Source organism: Salmo trutta, chromosome 18, assembly GCF_901001165.1.
Source record: "Salmo trutta chromosome 18, fSalTru1.1, whole genome shotgun sequence".
In the NCBI taxonomy this organism is placed as follows: Eukaryota; Metazoa; Chordata; class Actinopteri; order Salmoniformes; family Salmonidae; genus Salmo; species Salmo trutta.
In genome coordinates this window covers 15,947,837-15,965,061 of record NC_042974.1, presented here as the reverse complement: position 1 = coordinate 15,965,061, position 17,225 = coordinate 15,947,837, and the positions used below count along the sequence as shown (strand labels likewise).

Sequence of the window (17,225 nt, the reverse complement as noted above, 5' to 3'; positions counted from 1 at the left end):
TAGGGGATTGGTATACCTTACTGCACTCACTGCCTGTAGGATATTTTATATTGTCACTTTGCTTGGGCAGTGATCTACCCTGAAGGAGCAGAGCCTATATCGCCAAGACTTGCATTATTCATTGCTTAATAAATGGTTTAACATATTTCCAAGTGCCGTTTTCGTTCTGAAAAATTGTGAAAAATAAACAAAAATAGCTTTTTATCAAATAGCAATTTCTTAAGCAAGAATTTCAGAGAAAACATCACCGCCACCATCACTTAGAGAAAACATCACCGCCAACATCACTTAGAGAAAACATAATCGCCAACATCACTTAGACAAAACTTCATGGCCACCATCATGGAGAGAAAACATCATGGACACCATCACTTAGAGAAAACATCATGGCCACCATCACTTAGAGAAAACATCATGGCCACTATCACTTAGACAAAACTTCATGGCCACCATCACGGAGAGAAAACATCATGGACACCATCACTTAGAGAAAACATCATCGCCAACATCACTTAGACAAAACTTCATGGCCACCATCACGGAGAGAAAACATCATGGACACCATCACTTAGAGAGAAAATCATGGACACCATCAATAAAAAAAATCATGGGCACCATCACTAAGAGAAAACATCATGGCCACCATCACTGAGAGAAAACATCATGGCCACCATCACTTAGAGAAAAAATCATGGACACCATCAGTTGGAGAAAACATCATGGCCTCGGCTAAGAGAAAATATCATGGCCACCATCACTTCGAGAAAACATCATGGACACCATCACTTAGAGGAAACATCACGGCCACTATCACTTAGAGAAAACATAAGGGCAATGGCTAAGAGAAAACATAATGGCCACGATGAAGAGAAAAGATCATGGCACATCATGGATCTTTTGAGATCTGCTTTGTGTCTAACCTTAACATACTCTAGACCTATAGAAATGCTGCCATTGTTTATATGACAGTCACACAGTGCCTCAGAGCAGGCTGGCTCGTACACACACTCCTAACAGAGCGGTTTAAAGGGTTTAACTCTGACACAAAAATAAAGAGCGAGGGAGAGGATAAAGAACATGCTCTTTCTGGAATCACCAGACATTAGTCGTGGAAGGCAACATGCCTTGTATTTCATTCTGTCCAAGAGAGAGGGGCTTGTGCTTGTTTCATGTGTCAAGCACTATGTAGTGTAGCCTGACAAATCCAATTGATGTCTCTATTTAGCAGCATCACACACAGAGAGAGTGAGACGGAGAGAGAGGGAGAGCGTGCGGCGGGGGTAGCACAAAGACAGCTATTAAACAGCATTAACACGCTGGCTCTGTTCAAACAAACCTCAAGCCTGAGAACAGCCTTTAAGAGTGTTTTAATCTTGTAAACAAGAAGGGGTCTTTACACAACAAGTTTCACTTTGAAATTCAACGTATTACGGATAAACGTCTGTTTGTGAAGCATTAATTCCATGTAGTTACAGCGTAGATTCCGCTTGGTTACAGGGTTAAAACAGAAACAGCTCAAAGTGTAGGTATTCATTCTGAGTGGTTAAGGTTAGGGCTATGGTTTGGGGAAGGCTTAAAACTAAATAATGAATCAAGTACCATCAAGTAACCAAACCAGCTTTAAACAAGGTCTATGTGCATTCCTGTGATCGAGTGTCAGACTTCATGGCCTAGCAGGGAATAGACAATGTATTACATCAAGGCAAACATTTAAGCCCTCATATATTGTTTCCACCTGTAAGAGAACAGAATAGATGGACAGACGAGAGAGACTGGGACTGGCACACAGGCAAACAATATATTCTTCTGGAACCATTGGAATGCATTTACAATTTTTAAAAGCAGAATGACATGAATAAGAAAAGATGATAACATATGTGGTAGGGAAGAATGGAGATAGAGGGGAGGGGGGAAAATGGAGATGGAGAGAGGAGGAGGGAAGAATGGAGATAGAGGGGGAGGGAAGAATGAAGATAGAGAGGTGGGGGAGAATGGCGATAGAGCGAAGAGAGGGGTGGAGAATGGAGATAGAGAGGGGGAGGGAAGAAGGAAGCTGGAGAGATGAGAGATGGGGAGAATGGAGATAGAGAGAAGAGCGAGGGAGAGGGAATAATGGAGACAGAGAGAAGAGAGGGAGGGGGAATAATGGAGATAGAGAGAGGGGGAGGGAATAATGGAGATAGAGAGAGGGGAGGGAATAATGGAGATAGAGAGGGGATGGAAGAATGGAGATAGAGAGGGGAGGGAAGAATGGAGATAGAGAGGGGGAGGGAAGAATGGAGATAGAGAGAGGGGGAGGGAATAATGGAGATAGAGAGGGGGGAGGGAATAATGGAGATAGAGAGAGGGGGAGGGAATAATGGAGATAGAGAGAGGGGGAGGGAATAATGGAGATAGAGAGGGGATGGAAGAATGGAGATAGAGAGAGGGGGAGGGAAGAATGGAGATAGAGAGAGGGGGAGGGAATAATGGAGATAGAGAGAGGGGGAGGGAATAATGGAGATAGAGAGAGGGGGAGGGAATAATGGAGATAGGGGGAGGGAATAATGGAGATAGAGAGAGGGGGAGGGAATAATGGAGATAGAGAGGGGGGAGGGAATAATGGAGATAGAGAGAGGGGGAGGGAATAATGGAGATAGGGGGAGGGAATAATGGAGATAGAGAGAGGGAATAATGGAGATAGAGAGAGGAGGGTGGGAGGGAGGGAATAATGGAGTTTGGGGAGGGGGGAATGGAAAAAGAGGGAAGAGATAGGGTGGAAGGAGATATAGAATGGGGAGGGGAGAGATGAATGGAGATAGAGGGGAGATGAAAGACAGAGCGAGAGACATAATTGATCAATGAAATGATCAAATATACAGACAACAAATTCCAATTGGCTATACTAAAATTCTTTATCATCATCATTAGCTCTGGCATCTTCCCCAATATTTGGAACCAAGGACTGATCACCCTAATCCACAAAAGTGGAGACAAATTTGACCCCAATAACTACATTGGGATATGCGTCAACAGCAACCTTGGGAAAATCCTCTGCATTATCATTAACAGCAGACTCGTACATTTCCTCAGTGAAAACAATGTACTAAGCAAATGTCAAATTGGCTTTTTACCAAATTACAGTACAACAGACCATGTATTCACCCTGCACACCCTAATTGACAAACAAACAAACCAAAACAAAGGCAAAGTCTTCTCATGCTTTGTTGATTTCAAAAAAGCCTTTGACTCAATTTGGCATGAGGGTCTGCTATACAAATTGATGGAAAGTGGTGTTGGGGGTAAAACATACGACATTATAAAATCCATGTTCACAAACAATAAGTGTGCTGTTAAAATAGGCAAAAAAACACACACATTTCTTCCCACAGGACCGTGGGGTGAGACAGGGATGCAGCTTAAGCCCCACCCTCTTCAACATATATATCAAAGAATTGGCGCGGGACTAGAAAAGTCTGCAGCACCTGGTCTCACCCTACTAGAATCTGAAGTCAAATGTCTACTGTTTGCTGATGATCTGGTGCTTCTGTCACCAACCAAGGAGGGCCTACAGCAGCACCTAGATATTCTGCACAGATTCTGCCAGACCTGGGCCCTGACAGTAAATCTCAGTAAGACCAAAATAATGGTGTTCCAAAAAAGGTCCAGTCGCCAGGACCACAAATACAAATTCCATCTAGACACCGTTGCCCTAGAGCAAACAAAAAACTATACATACCATGGCCTAAACATCACCGCCACGGATAACTTCCACAAAGCTGTGAACGATCTGAGAGACAAGTCAAGAAGGGCATTCTATGCCATCAAAAGGAAGATAAAATTCAACATACCAATTAGGATCTGGCTAAAAATACTTGAATCATTCATAGAACCCATTGCCGTTTATGGTTGTGAGGTCTGGGGTCTGCTCACCAACCAAGAATTCACAAAATGTGACAAACACCAAATTGAGACTCTGCATGCAGAATTCTGCAAAAATATGCTCCGTGTACAACGTAGAACACCAAATAATGCATGCAGAGCAGAATTAGGCCGATACCCACTAATTGTCAAAATCCAGAAAAGAGCCGTTAAATTCTAAAACCACCTAAAAGGAAGCGATTCCCAAGCCTTCCATAACAAAGCCATCACCTAGAGAGAGATGAACCTGGAGAAGAGTCCCCTAAGCAAGCTGGTCCTGGGGCTCTGTTCACAAACACAAACACCCCACAGAGCTCCAGGACAGCAGCACAATTAGACCCAACCAAATCATGAGAAAGCAAAAAGATAATTACTTGACACATTGGAAAGAATTAACAAAAAAACAGAGCAAACTAGAATGCTATTTGGCCCTATACACAGAGTACACAGTGGCAGAATACCTGACCACTGTGACTGACCCAACTTAAGGAAAGCTTTGACTATGTAGAGAGTCAGTGAGCATAGCCTTGCTATTGTGAAAGGCCGCCGTAGGCAGACATGGCTCTCAAGAGAAGACAGGCTACAACCCATATTTATGCTTATTTATTTTCCCTTGTGTACTTTAACCATTTGTACATTGTTACAACACTGTATATATAAATAATATGACATTTGTAATTTCTTTATTCTTTTGAAACTTCTGTATGTGTCATCGTCGTTTGTGTAGGTGGCAAGGAAGTCAGGCGCAGGAGAAACTAACTTGGTATAACTGGAGTAGTTTAATAAATAAACTAACACGAACTCCAAAAACCAACGTACATAAAATAACATGGGTAAAAATACCCGTAGCTCACCAATAAAAAAATACACGAAAATCAATAACAAACAAAACAATCTCGGACAAGGACATGAGGGAAAACAGAGGGTTAAATACAGAACATGTAATGAATGGGATTGGAAACAGGTGTGTAGGAAAACAAGACAAAACCAATGGAAAATGAAAAATGGATCAGTGATGGCTAGAAGACCGGTGACGTCGATCGCCGAGCACCACCCGAACAAGGAGGGGCATTGACTTCGGCAGAAGTCATGACAGTATGTGTAATGTTTACTGTTAATTTTTATTGTTTATTTCACTTTTGTATATTATCTACCTCACTTACTTTGGCAATGTTAACACATGTTTCCCATGCCAATAAAGCCCCTTGAATTGAATTAAATTGAATGTACAGAGAGAGGTCATGAGCAGATCAGCACCTGCATTTTTCAGCATGTTTTCACAAAAAGATAGATTTAGAGTTAGATAAACTTGGATATTTACACAAGGACATATACAAGATAATACCCTCCACAACATAACCTTCACTACAAATCAAAACTCGAAAAATTCTATCCAACCTGGAACTGAGCGAGTAATGTTTAGTCTGAAGTTACTTTTAAAGCCAATACGTAAAATTCTGTACAATAATATATTTTACTCTATAAGACTGAATGCTAAGTTAAGGCTACAAAGCTTGCTAGGACAGAACAGATCCGGCTGCATCTTCAGTTAGCACTGAGGTCTGAAATAAGAGGTGTCAAAGCGCTTGAGCCCAACAATGGCAGGAGTGCTATATTAACACACTACTTCTCTGTTAACCTCTCTGGGCCAGTGGGACGCGCCTACTCAACAGCCAGTGTAATCCCGTGGCGCGATATTCAAATACCTTAGAAACGCTATTACTTAAATTTCTCAAACATATGACTATTTTACACAATTTTAAAGACAAGACTCTCGTTAATCTAAGCACACTGTCCAATTTCAAAAAGGCTTTACAACGAAAGCAAAACATTAGCTTATGTCAGCAGAGTACCCAGCCAGAAATAATCAGACACCCATTTTTCAAGCTAGCATATAATGTCACATAAACCCAAACCACAGCTAAATGCAGCACTAACCTTTGATGATCTTCATCAGATGACAATCCTAGGACATTATGTTATACAATACATGCATGTTTTGTTCAATCAAGTTCATATTTATATCAAAAAACAGCTTTTTACATTAGCATGTGACTAGCATGTGACTAGCATTCCCACCAAACACTTCCGGTGAATTTACTAAATTACTCACGATAAACGTTCACAAAAAACATAACAATTATTTTAAGAATTATAGATACAGAACTCCTTTATGCACTCGCTATGTCCGATTTAAAAATAGCTTTTCGGTGAAAGCACATTTTGCAATATTCTGAGTAGATAGCCCGGCCATCACAGGCTAGCTATTTTGACACCCACCAAGTGTGGTACTCACCAAACTCCGATTTACTATTAGAAAAGTTTGATTACCTTTGCTGTTCTTCGTCAGAATGCACTCCCAGGACTTCTACTTCAATAACAAATGTTGGCTTGGTTCAAAATAATCCATAGTTATATCCAAATAGCGGCGTTTTGTTTGTGTGTTCAAGACACTATCCGAAGGGTAAAGAAGGGTGAAGCGCCCGACGCGTTTCGTGACAAAAAATGTCTAAATATTCCATTACCGTACTTCAAAGCATGTCAAACGCTGTTTAAAATCAAATTTTATGCTATTTTTCTCGTAAAAAGCGATAATATTCCGACCGGGAGTCGTTGTTTTCATTCAAAGAGAGAGAAAGTAAACATGGTGTCGGCTCGTGCACGCGCCTCCAGTCTCATTGTCCTCAGATCGACCACTTACAAAATGCGCTACTGTTTTTCAGCCAGGGCCTGCAAAGCCACCATTCATCGTTCTGGCGCCTTCTGAGAGCCTATGGGAGCGTTAGAAAATGTCACGTCATGCCAGAGATCCCCTGTTTTGGTTAGAGATGATCAAGAAGGCCAAGAAAAAGTCAGAGAGAGCGCTTCCTGTTTGGAATCTTCTCAGGTTTTGGCCTGCCAAATGAGTTCTGTTATACTCACAGACACCATTCAAACAGTTTTAGAAACTTTAGGGTGTTTTCTATCCAAATCAAATAATTATATGCATATTCTAGTTAATGGGCAGGAGTAGTAACCAGATTAACCTCTCTAGTACATGTGGGACGAACTCGTCCCACCTACGTAACAGCTACTGAAATCCAGTGGCGCGATTTTTGAATCGTTAGAAATGCTATAACTTCAATTTCTCAAACATATGACTATTTCACAGCTATTTAAAGACAAGAATCTCGTTAATCTAACCCCACTGTCCGATTTCAAAAAGGCTTTACAACAAAAGCAAAACATTAGATTATGTTAGCAGAGTACCCAGCCAGAAATAATCACACAGCCATTTTTCAAGCTAGCATATCATGTCACATAAACCCAAACCACAGCTAAATGCAGCACTAACCTTTTATAATCTTCATCAGATGACACACCTAGGACATTGTGTTATACAATACATGCATGTCTGTTCAATCAAGTTCATATTTATATCAAAAACCAGCTTTTTACATTAGCATGTGACGTTCAGAAAAAGCATAACCACCGCAAACTTCCGGTGAATTTACTAACAGTTTGCTAAATTACTCACGATAAACGTTCACAAAAAGCATAACAATTATTTTAAGAATTATAGATACATTACCCCTCTATGCACTCGATATGTCCGATTTTAAAATAGCTTTTCGGATGAAGCACATTTTGCAATAATGTAAGTACATAGCCCGGCGTTACAGGGCTAGCTATTTAGATACCCACCCAGTTCAGCCTCCACCAAAATCACATTTCCTATAAGAAAAATGTTCTTACCTTGCTTGTTCTTCATCAGAATACACTGCCAGGACTTCTACTTCAATAACAAATGTTGGTTTGGTCCCAAATAATCCATCGTTATGTTCCAACAGCGACGTTTTGTTCGTGAGTTCTAGAATGCTTTTTCGCGGTGTCGCGCATGGCGCATTGGCGTGTCAAAAATGTCTAAATATTCCATTACCGTACTTCGAAGCATGTCAACCGCTGTTTAAAACCAATTTTTATGCCATTTATGTCATAGAGAAGTGTTAATATTCCGACCGGGAGTATGCATTGAGCCTAAACAGCCGAATAAAATTTCTCCTCAGAAGCGACTCATGCACGCGCATCATTGAAAGGTCCTCCGAGCATCCACTTACAAAAGGCGATAATATATTTCAACCTGAGGTTCCCTCGTAAACCTTCAGTTATTTCGCGGGCTCTGAGAGCCTATTGGAGCCCTGGGAATTGTCACGTTACAGCTAAGATCCTTACTTTTCAATAAAAAGAGGTAAGACGCACGACTCCTTGTCAGACAGGGTACTTCCTGCTTGAAACCTTGTCAGGTTTTTGCCTGCCATAGGAGTTCTGTTATACTCACAGACACCATTCAAACAGTTTTAGAAAATTCAGAGTGTTTTCTATCCAAACCTGAACAATAATATGCATATTCTAGCTTCTGAGTTGGTGTAGGAGGCCGTTAAAAATGGGAACATATTTTTTCCAAAATTCTCAATACTGCCCCCTATACCAAACAGGTTAAATCGGGTACGTTTTTTATCCGGCCGTGCAAATACTGCCCCCTATCCCCAACAGGTTAAGGGGGGGGGGGGGGGGGGGTGTGTTAGCGATGCAAGAAATCTCCAGATACTTGACAATGATGACTCTGAGTCAGCCAATGTCAACCTGTACAAGTCTGGAACAGTGTTGGTACAGGGCAAACCCAAACAGTTTTAACTGGAGTTTCACATAATCGAAGAGGGAGCGCAGCAGGAGAAGCTCTTGCTTGAGAAAGATACCCGCACCCTGAGCGTGTCAGACCAGACCTCTTCATTAAACAACCCCATACATGAGAAACCCCTAGCGGGAAGTCAACCTCCCAGCACAGAATACTATTGGAACAGCAGGTGAACACACTCCAGAACATACTCTGTCCAGTTCAACGTCATCCCCTCAACCAGAACCGGAGAGCTGGAGGTGGAGAGAGACATGTCTGCACTCATGACTGTGGTGAGACAACTTCAGCAGGAGAAAGAGCAGGAGTGGAAGACGAAGGCCCAACAGCAGGAGAAGAAAAGAGCACTTGAGGAGATGGTGAGAGTGCTGGAGGAGAAGGTGAGAAAGATGATGTGTGACAGAGAACAACCCATTAGAGAGCTGGCCACCCCCACAGAGAAGCCAGCAGAACAGCCCACCTCAGATCCTGACCAAAGTCTCGACATGACAGCAGAACAGGCCACCCCAGACCCTGACCAAAGCCCTAACATCACAGCAGGACAGACAAATGAAGAACCCCAAGCCCAGGGGATCCCAACCCCTCTGACCACCCCCCCGTCAGCCACCCTGATAGCCCTCTTGACAACCCCCCCACACCCACTGAGGACATACACAAGCCACAGATTGTACCCCTTATGGACTTAAACACGAAATATATACAAGAAAATAATACACAGTGTCTAAACTCTGGTGTCCTGGCGAAGGTGGCCAGCAGTGCCTACTTTCGCCAGGACCCTAAAGACCATCGCCCTCAACCGCAGCCCCAACACCTCACACAGGAGCAACAGATCAACAGACACTCTGCCCAGACCAGCGAGACACTCTCCCAGACCTGAGGGACCCCCCGGACCTACACACAGAGGACCCACACCGAGAGGACCCACATCCAGATCACAGCACCACCAGCCACATCCACACGCCCACCCAAACATATCAATAACCCCCAAACCAACCATGTCCACACCCCATATAGGCCCCCTCAGATCAGACATATGCCGCTCCTGCCCACCCCATGACCCCCACTCCCGCTAAGAGGGCCCAAACATGAAAGTCACACATACGCCCAGGCCGTGAGCAGGCAGGCAGACAGGCCTAACCCCCACTCTTACACTAGGCCAAGCCAATGGCATTTACCAGATGCTCAGCAGGCTTTGCTCACTCTTACTGGTCTGAGGCCAAACCACATGACTAACAACTTTGGCCACTTTATGGAACACAAAGCCTTCACTATCTCATCCTGAAATGTCCAAGGCCTGAGGTCATCTACCTTTGGTCTAAAGAGCAGGAACCTGGACTTCACCAAATAAATTACAAATACAGACATTGTCATCCTACATGAAGCATGGTATAGAGGAGATGGACCCACTGGTTGCCCTCTAGGTTACAGAGAGCTGTCCCATCCACCAAACTCCCAGGTGTGAAACAGGGAGTGGACTTAGGGGGTATGTTAAAGGTTTGCTAATTTGGTATAGAGCAGACCAGTCTCACTCTATTAAATGTGTCAAAACAGGAACATTTTACATTTGGCTCAAAATTCAAAAGGAAATTATCTCAACAGAGAAAAATGTCCTCCTGTGTGCTACCTATATCCCCCCACTAGAATCCCCATACTTTAATGAAGACAGCTTCTCCATCCTGGAGGTGGAAACAAATAATTTCCAGGCCCAGGGACATGCACTAGTCTGTTGCGACCTAAATGCCAGAACTGGAAAATAACCTGACTCCCTCAGCACACAGGAGGAGGTGCTACCTGGAGGTGACAGCATTCCCTCTCCCATATGCCCCTCTAGGCACAACTACGACAACATAACCACCAAAAAAGGGTCACAACTCCTGTCGCACTCTGGGCTTGTACATAGTAAATGGTAGGCTTCGAGGGGACTCATACAGTTAGGTACACCTATAGCTCATCTCTTGACAGTAGTACTATGGACTACTTTATCATTGACCTCAACCCAGTCTCTCAGAGCGTTCACAGTCAGCCCATTGACACCCCTATCAGATCAGAGCAAAATCAGTCTACTAGAACAGAGCAATACTCAATCATGAGGCATCAAAGCCAAAGGAACTGAATAATATTTTGAAATAGTATAGATGGGGGCTTCACGGCAATCTAAGGCACTGCAGTGCTAGAGGCGTCACTATAGACCCTGGTATCCATCCCGGCTGTATCACAATTGGCCCAGCGTCTTCCGTGTTAGAGAAGGGTTTGGCCGGGGGGCTTTACTTTGCTCATCGCGCTCTAGTGACTCCTTGTGGCGGGCCCAGGTACCTGCAGGCTGTCTCCGGTCATCAGGTGAATGATGTTTCCTCCGACACATTGGTGCGGCTGGCTTCCGGGTTAAGCGTGCGGGTGTTAACAAGCGCTGTTTGGCGGGTCATGTTTTGGAGGACGCATGGCTCGACCTTCGCTGCCGAGTCCGTTGGGGAGTTGTAGCAATGAGACAAGATCGAAATTTGAGAGAAAAGAGGGTAAATAAAATACATCCCATATTTATGTTTATTTATTTTCACTTTTGTACTTTAACTATTTGCACATCGTTACAACACTATATATAGTCAAAATATGACATTTGAAATGTCTTTGTTTTTTTTAAAGTTTTGTTAATGTTTTGTTAGTGTTTACTGTCATTTTTTTCATTATTGTTTATTTCACTTTTGTTTATTATATTTTTCATTTGCTTTGGCAATGTAAACATATATTTCCCATGCCAATAAAGCCTTTTGAATTGAATTGATAGTGAGGGGGGAGGAAAGAATGGAGACACAGAGAGGGGGGACATAGAGGGAAGGCCTGGAGCATGACAGATAATCAAAACACAGTGTATTGTGGGCATTACTGACCCTCAGAAAAAGACAGAGAAATAAACAGAGACAGAGACAGAAACAGAGCAATATTCAACAATAACATCAACACACATAGAAATTGGAACATTATGGAGATAGCAGCAGGATATCATCATTGATGCGATTATATCATGCTGTGACAGAAGCATATATCTGTGGATGGTGTGTGTGTGTTTGTGTGTGTGTGGAGGGTTGTTCTGAGGTCATCCAAGCAGACCCTGATTATGGCCCTGCAGGGGTTCTAATAAGGGGCGGGGCCTATTCCTAACGAGGCAACATGACGGTGGACGAAAGAGAGAAATGAGAGATAGAGAGAGAGTGATAGATGGAGATGGAAATGAGATAGAGATGGAGAGAGAGAGGGAAATGAGAGAGAGAATAATGGAGAGAAAAATTAGAGCGAGAGAGAGATAAATCCCTTAAATGTAATTGAACATTTGAATTGCGAGAGAGAGATGGAGAGGGTAATAAGAGAGAGAGAGAAACTGAGAGAGGGAAATGAGAGAGAAAGAGATAGATAGAGAGGGAAATGAGAGAGAGAGATATGGAGATTGAAAGGGAAATGAGAGAGAGCGAGACTTGTAGAGGGAAAAAAGTGAGAGATGTAGAGGGAAATAGGAGAGAGAGAGGGAAATGAGAGAGGGAGATGGAGAGGGAAATGAGAGAGATAGAGAGTGGAGAGGGAAATGAGAGAGAGAAGAGATGGAGAGCGAAATGAAGGGGAGAGAAAGAAAGAGAGAGAGAGAAGTGGGAGAGAGGGAGATGGAGAGGGAAATGAGAGAGACAGAGAGACCCCTCAGAGCCCCAGGACAGCAACACAATTAGACCCAACCAAATCATGAGAAAACCAGAAGATAATTACTTGACACATTGGAAAGAATTTACCAAAAAACAGAGCTAACTAGAATGCTATTTGGCCCTAAACAGAGAGTAAACAGTGGCAGAATACCTGACTATTGTGACTGATTCAAAATTAAGGAAAGCTTTGACTATGTACAGACTCAGTGAGCGTAGACTTGCTACTGAGAAAGGCAGACCTGGCTCTCAAGAGAAGACAGGCTATGTGCACACAGACCACACAATGAGAAGGAAACTGCGCTTCACTTCCTAACCTCCTGCCAAATGTATGACCATATTAGAGACACATATTTCCCTCAGATTACACAGATCCACAAAGAATTCCAAAACAAATCCAATTTTGATAAACTCCCATATCTACTGGGTGAAATACTGTCACAGGATCCAACGAAAGTGGCGCCCCTCCTCGGTCGGGCGGCGCTCGGCGGTCGTCGTCGCCGGCCTATTAGCTGCCACCGATCGTTGTTTCAGTTTCGTTTAGTTTGTCTGTCTGTTCCGCACCTGTTTGTCATTAGTGGGGACTTATTTAATGTGTGTTTTCAGTTGGGATTTTGTGCGGGATTGTTTGTTGTCCACTCAGGACGGTGGGCCCTGTGAATGTAGTTGCTTCGCTGGTTGTATTTTGGATGCTTTTGTATTTTTTGTGTTTTGTGCTGGCTGACGTCTTATTTCTCTCTTCGGACCGTTTTGCCCTGTGTTTTGGGTTGGTCATTATTATTACGCGCCCTTCTGTTTTGGCGTGACCAGTTTGTTGCCGGAGAAAATATAGACTGTATACTTTACCTTTGCTCTCTGCGCCTGACTCCAACCACCACTCCTAGAATCGTCTGACAAATACCACAATGTGCCATCACAGCAGCAAGATTTGTGACCTGTTGCCACAAGAAAAGGGCAACCAGTGAAGAGCAAACACCATTGTAAATACAACCCATATTTACGTTTATTTTTTTGTACTTAACTATTTGCTCATTATTACAACACTGTATATATACATACAGTGAGGGGAAAAAGTATTTGATCCCCTGCTGATTTTGTACGTTTGCCCACTGATAAAGAAAGGATCAGTCTATAATTTTAATGGTAGGTTTATTTGAAGTGAGAGACAGAAAAAAAATAATAAAATCCAGGAAAACGCATGTCAAAAATGTTATAAATTGGTTGCATTTTAATGAGGGAAATAAGTATTTGACCCCCTCTCAATCAGAAAGATTTCTGGCTCCCAGGTGTCTTTTATACAGGTAACGAGCTGAGATTAGGAACACACTCTTAAAGGGAGTGCTCCTAATCTCAGCTTGTTACCTGTATAAAAGACACCTGTCCACAGAAGCAATCAATCAATAAGATTCCAAACTATCCACCATGGCCAAGACCAAAGAGCTCTCCAAGGATGTCAGGACAAGATTGTAGACCTACACAAGGCTGGAATGGCATACAAAACCATCGCCAAGCAGCTTGGTGAGAAGGTGACAACAGTTGGTGCGATTATTCGCAAATGGAAGAAACACAAAAGAACTGTCAATCTCCCTCGGCCTTGGGCTCCATGCAAGATCTCACCTTGTGGAGTTTCAATGATCATGAGAACGGTGAGGAATCAGCCCAGAACTACACGGGAGGATCTTGTCAATGATCTCAAGGCAGCTGGGACCATAGTCACCAAGAAAACAATTGGTAACACACTACGCCGTGAAGGACTGAAATCCTGCAGCGGCCGCAAGGTCCCCCTGCTCAAGAAAGCACATATACATGCCCGTCTGAAGTTTGCCAATGAACATCTGAATGATTCAGAGGACAACTGGGTGAAAGTGTTGTGGTCAGATGAGACCAAAATGGAGCTCTTTGGCATCAACTCAACTCGCTGTGTTTGGAGGAGGAGGAATGCTGCCTATGACCCCAAGAACAACCATCCCCACCGTCAAACATGGAGGTGGAAACATTATGCTTTGGGGGTGTTTTTGTGCTAAGGTGACAGGACAACTTCACCACATCAAAGGGACAATGGACGGGGCCATGTACCGTCAAATCTTGGGTGAGAACCTCCTTCCCTTAGCCAGGGCATTGAAAATGGGTCGTGGATGGGTATTCCAGCATGACAATGACCCAAAACACACGGCCAAGGCAACAAAGGAGTGGCTCAAGAAGAAGCACATTAAGGTCCTGGAGTGGCCTAGCCAGTCTCCAGACCTTAATCCCAATGGAAACTCTGTGGAGGGAGCTGAAGGTTCGAGTTGCCAAACGTCAGCCTCGAAACCTTAATGACTTGGAGAAGATCTGCAAAGAGGAGTGGGACAAAATCCCTCCTGAGATGTGTGCAAACCTGGTGGCCAACTACAAGAAACGTCTGACTTCTGTGATTGCCAACAAGGGTTTTGCCACCAAGTACTAAGGCATGTTTTGTAGAGGGGTCAAATACTTATTTCCCTCATTAAAATGGCAATCAATTTATAACATTTTTGACATGCGTTTTTCTGCATTTTTTTGTTGTTATTCTGCCTCTCACTGTTCAAATAAACCTACCATTAAAATTATAGACTGATCATTTCTTTGTCAGTGGGCAAACGTAAAAAATCAGCAGGGGATCAAATACTTTTTTCCCTCACTGTAATATGACATTTGAAATGTCTTTATTCTTTTGGAACTTCTGTGAGTGTAATATTTACTGTTAATTTGTATTGTTTATTTCACTTTTGTTTATTATCTACTTCACTTGATTTGGCAATGTTAACATATGTTTTCCATGCCAATAAAGCGCTTGAATTGAATTGAAAGAGAGAGAAAGAGACAGAGAAAAAGATAGGGTGAACAGGGCATTGGTAGCCTAGTGTAGAGCCTGTAGAGTCTCTCAGGGCTGCAGGGAAAACAGCTGACTGAGGAGAAATGGGATCAGTGGGATTAGGCTGCCTTGTTGAGCTCAGAATGGATTCATCCCAACTCACACACACACACACACACACCCTACCTATACATGCTGTATCTTACCAACAACACTTGCCTTGCTTTTAACTGTCATATTATACCATCACTCCTTCCGTCCATTGCTCTAACAGTCATACCAGATCAATGTAGCACCCTCTACATCATACTGTCAGCATACCATTCTCTACATCGTACTGTCAGCATACTAGCCTCTACATCGTACTGTCAGTATACCAGCCTCTACATCGTACTGTCAGCATACCAGCCTCTACATCGTACTGTCAGTATACAAGCCTCTACATCGTACTGTCAGCATACCAGTCTCTACATCGTACTGTCAGTATACCAGCTTCTACATCATACTGTCAGCATACCATTCTCTACATCACACTGTCAGGATACTAGCCTCTACATCATACTGTCAGGATACTAGCCTCTACATCATACTGTCAGGATACTAGCCTCTACATCGTACTGTCAGTATACCAGCCTCTACATCGTACTGTCAGCATACCAGCCTCTACATCGTACTGTCAGAATACCAGGCTCTACATCGTACTGTCAGCATACCAGGCTCTACATCGCACTGTCAGTATACCAGCCTCTACATCGTACTGTCAGCATACCAGCCTCTACATCGTACTGTCAGCATACCAGCCTCTACATCGTACTGTCAGCGTACCACCCTCTACATCATACTGTCAGCCTACCAGCATATACATCATACTGTCAGTCTACCAGGCTCTACATCATACTGTCAGCGTACCACCCTCTACATCATACTGTCAGCCTACCAGCATATACATCATACTGTCAGTCTACCACCCTCTACATTGTGCTGTCAGCATAACACCCTCTACATCATACTGTCAGCCTACCAGCATATACATCGTACTGTCAGCCTACCAGCCTCTACATCTTACTGTCAGTCTACCAGCATATGCATCATACTTTCAGCCTACCAGCCTCTACATCATACTGTCAGTCTACCAGCCTCTACATCATACTATCAGTCTACCAGCCTCTACATCATACTGTCAGTCTACCAGCCTCTACATCGTACTGTCAGCGTACCACCCTCTACATCATACTGTCAGCCTACCAGCATATACATCGTACTGTCAGCCTACTAGACTCTACATCTTACTGTCAGCCTACTAGCCTCTACATCGTACTGTCAGCCTACCAGCCTCTACATCTTACTGTCAGCCTACCAGCCTCTACATCGTACTGTCAGCCTACCAGCCTCTACATCTTACTGTCAGCCTACCAGTCTCTACATCTTACTGTCAGCCTACCAGCCTCTACATCTTACTGTCAGCCTACCAGCCTCTACATCTTACTGTCAGCCTACCAGCCTCTACATCTTACTGTCAGCCTACCAGCCTCTACATCTTACTGTCAGCCTACCATTCTCTACATCTTACTGTCAGCCTACCAGCCTCTACATCGTACTGTCTACCAGAGGGAGAGGGAGTCAAATCTCATTATATTTGCATAGCCAACAGCTGCCTCACACAAATTAACAAAAATCACCCCCTTTCCTCCTCTACTTTTCCTGCCATCCCCTTCCCTCCATCACTTCCCCTTTTCCCCATCTCTCCCCTTCCCTCCATCGCTTCCCCTCTTCCCCTTCCCTCCATCCCTTCCACTTTATTCCTTCCCTCCATCCCTCCATCCCTTCCACTTTTCACCTTTCCTCTGTCCCTTCCCTTCTTCTGCTTCCGCTTCCCTCCATCTTCCCTCCAACTCTTCCCCTTCCCTCCATCCCTACCCCTCTTCCAATTCCCTCCTTCCCTTCCACTTCCCTCCATCTCTTCTGCTTTCCCCTTCCCTTCCCGTATCTCTTCGCCTTCCCTCCATCCCTACCCCTCTCTCCCTTCCCTTCATCCCTTCCCCTCTTCCAATTCCCTCCTTCCCTTCCACTTCCCTCCATCTCTTCTGCTTTCCCCTTCCCTTCCCGTATCTCTTCCCCTTTCCACCCTCTCTCCACC

At 43.7% G+C, this 17,225-nt stretch overlaps 2 protein-coding genes across 7 annotated transcripts in view; both read left to right on the top strand.

Annotated features, from left to right (window-relative positions):
• LOC115152880 (protein sidekick-2-like) overlaps window positions 1-17,225 on the top strand; it is a 594,976-nt gene that overhangs the window by 76,467 nt on the left and 501,284 nt on the right. The gene's annotated exons all lie outside the window — the stretch shown is intronic.
• The window catches only part of LOC115152705 (glyoxalase domain-containing protein 4-like), a 96,235-nt gene continuing 87,848 nt past the window's right edge, over window positions 8,839-17,225 (top strand). The window contains exon 1 of the mRNA XM_029697436.1: window positions 8,839-8,952. Coding sequence (XP_029553296.1) covers window positions 8,839-8,952 — 114 coding nt within the window. The remainder of the gene's footprint in view (window positions 8,953-17,225) is intronic.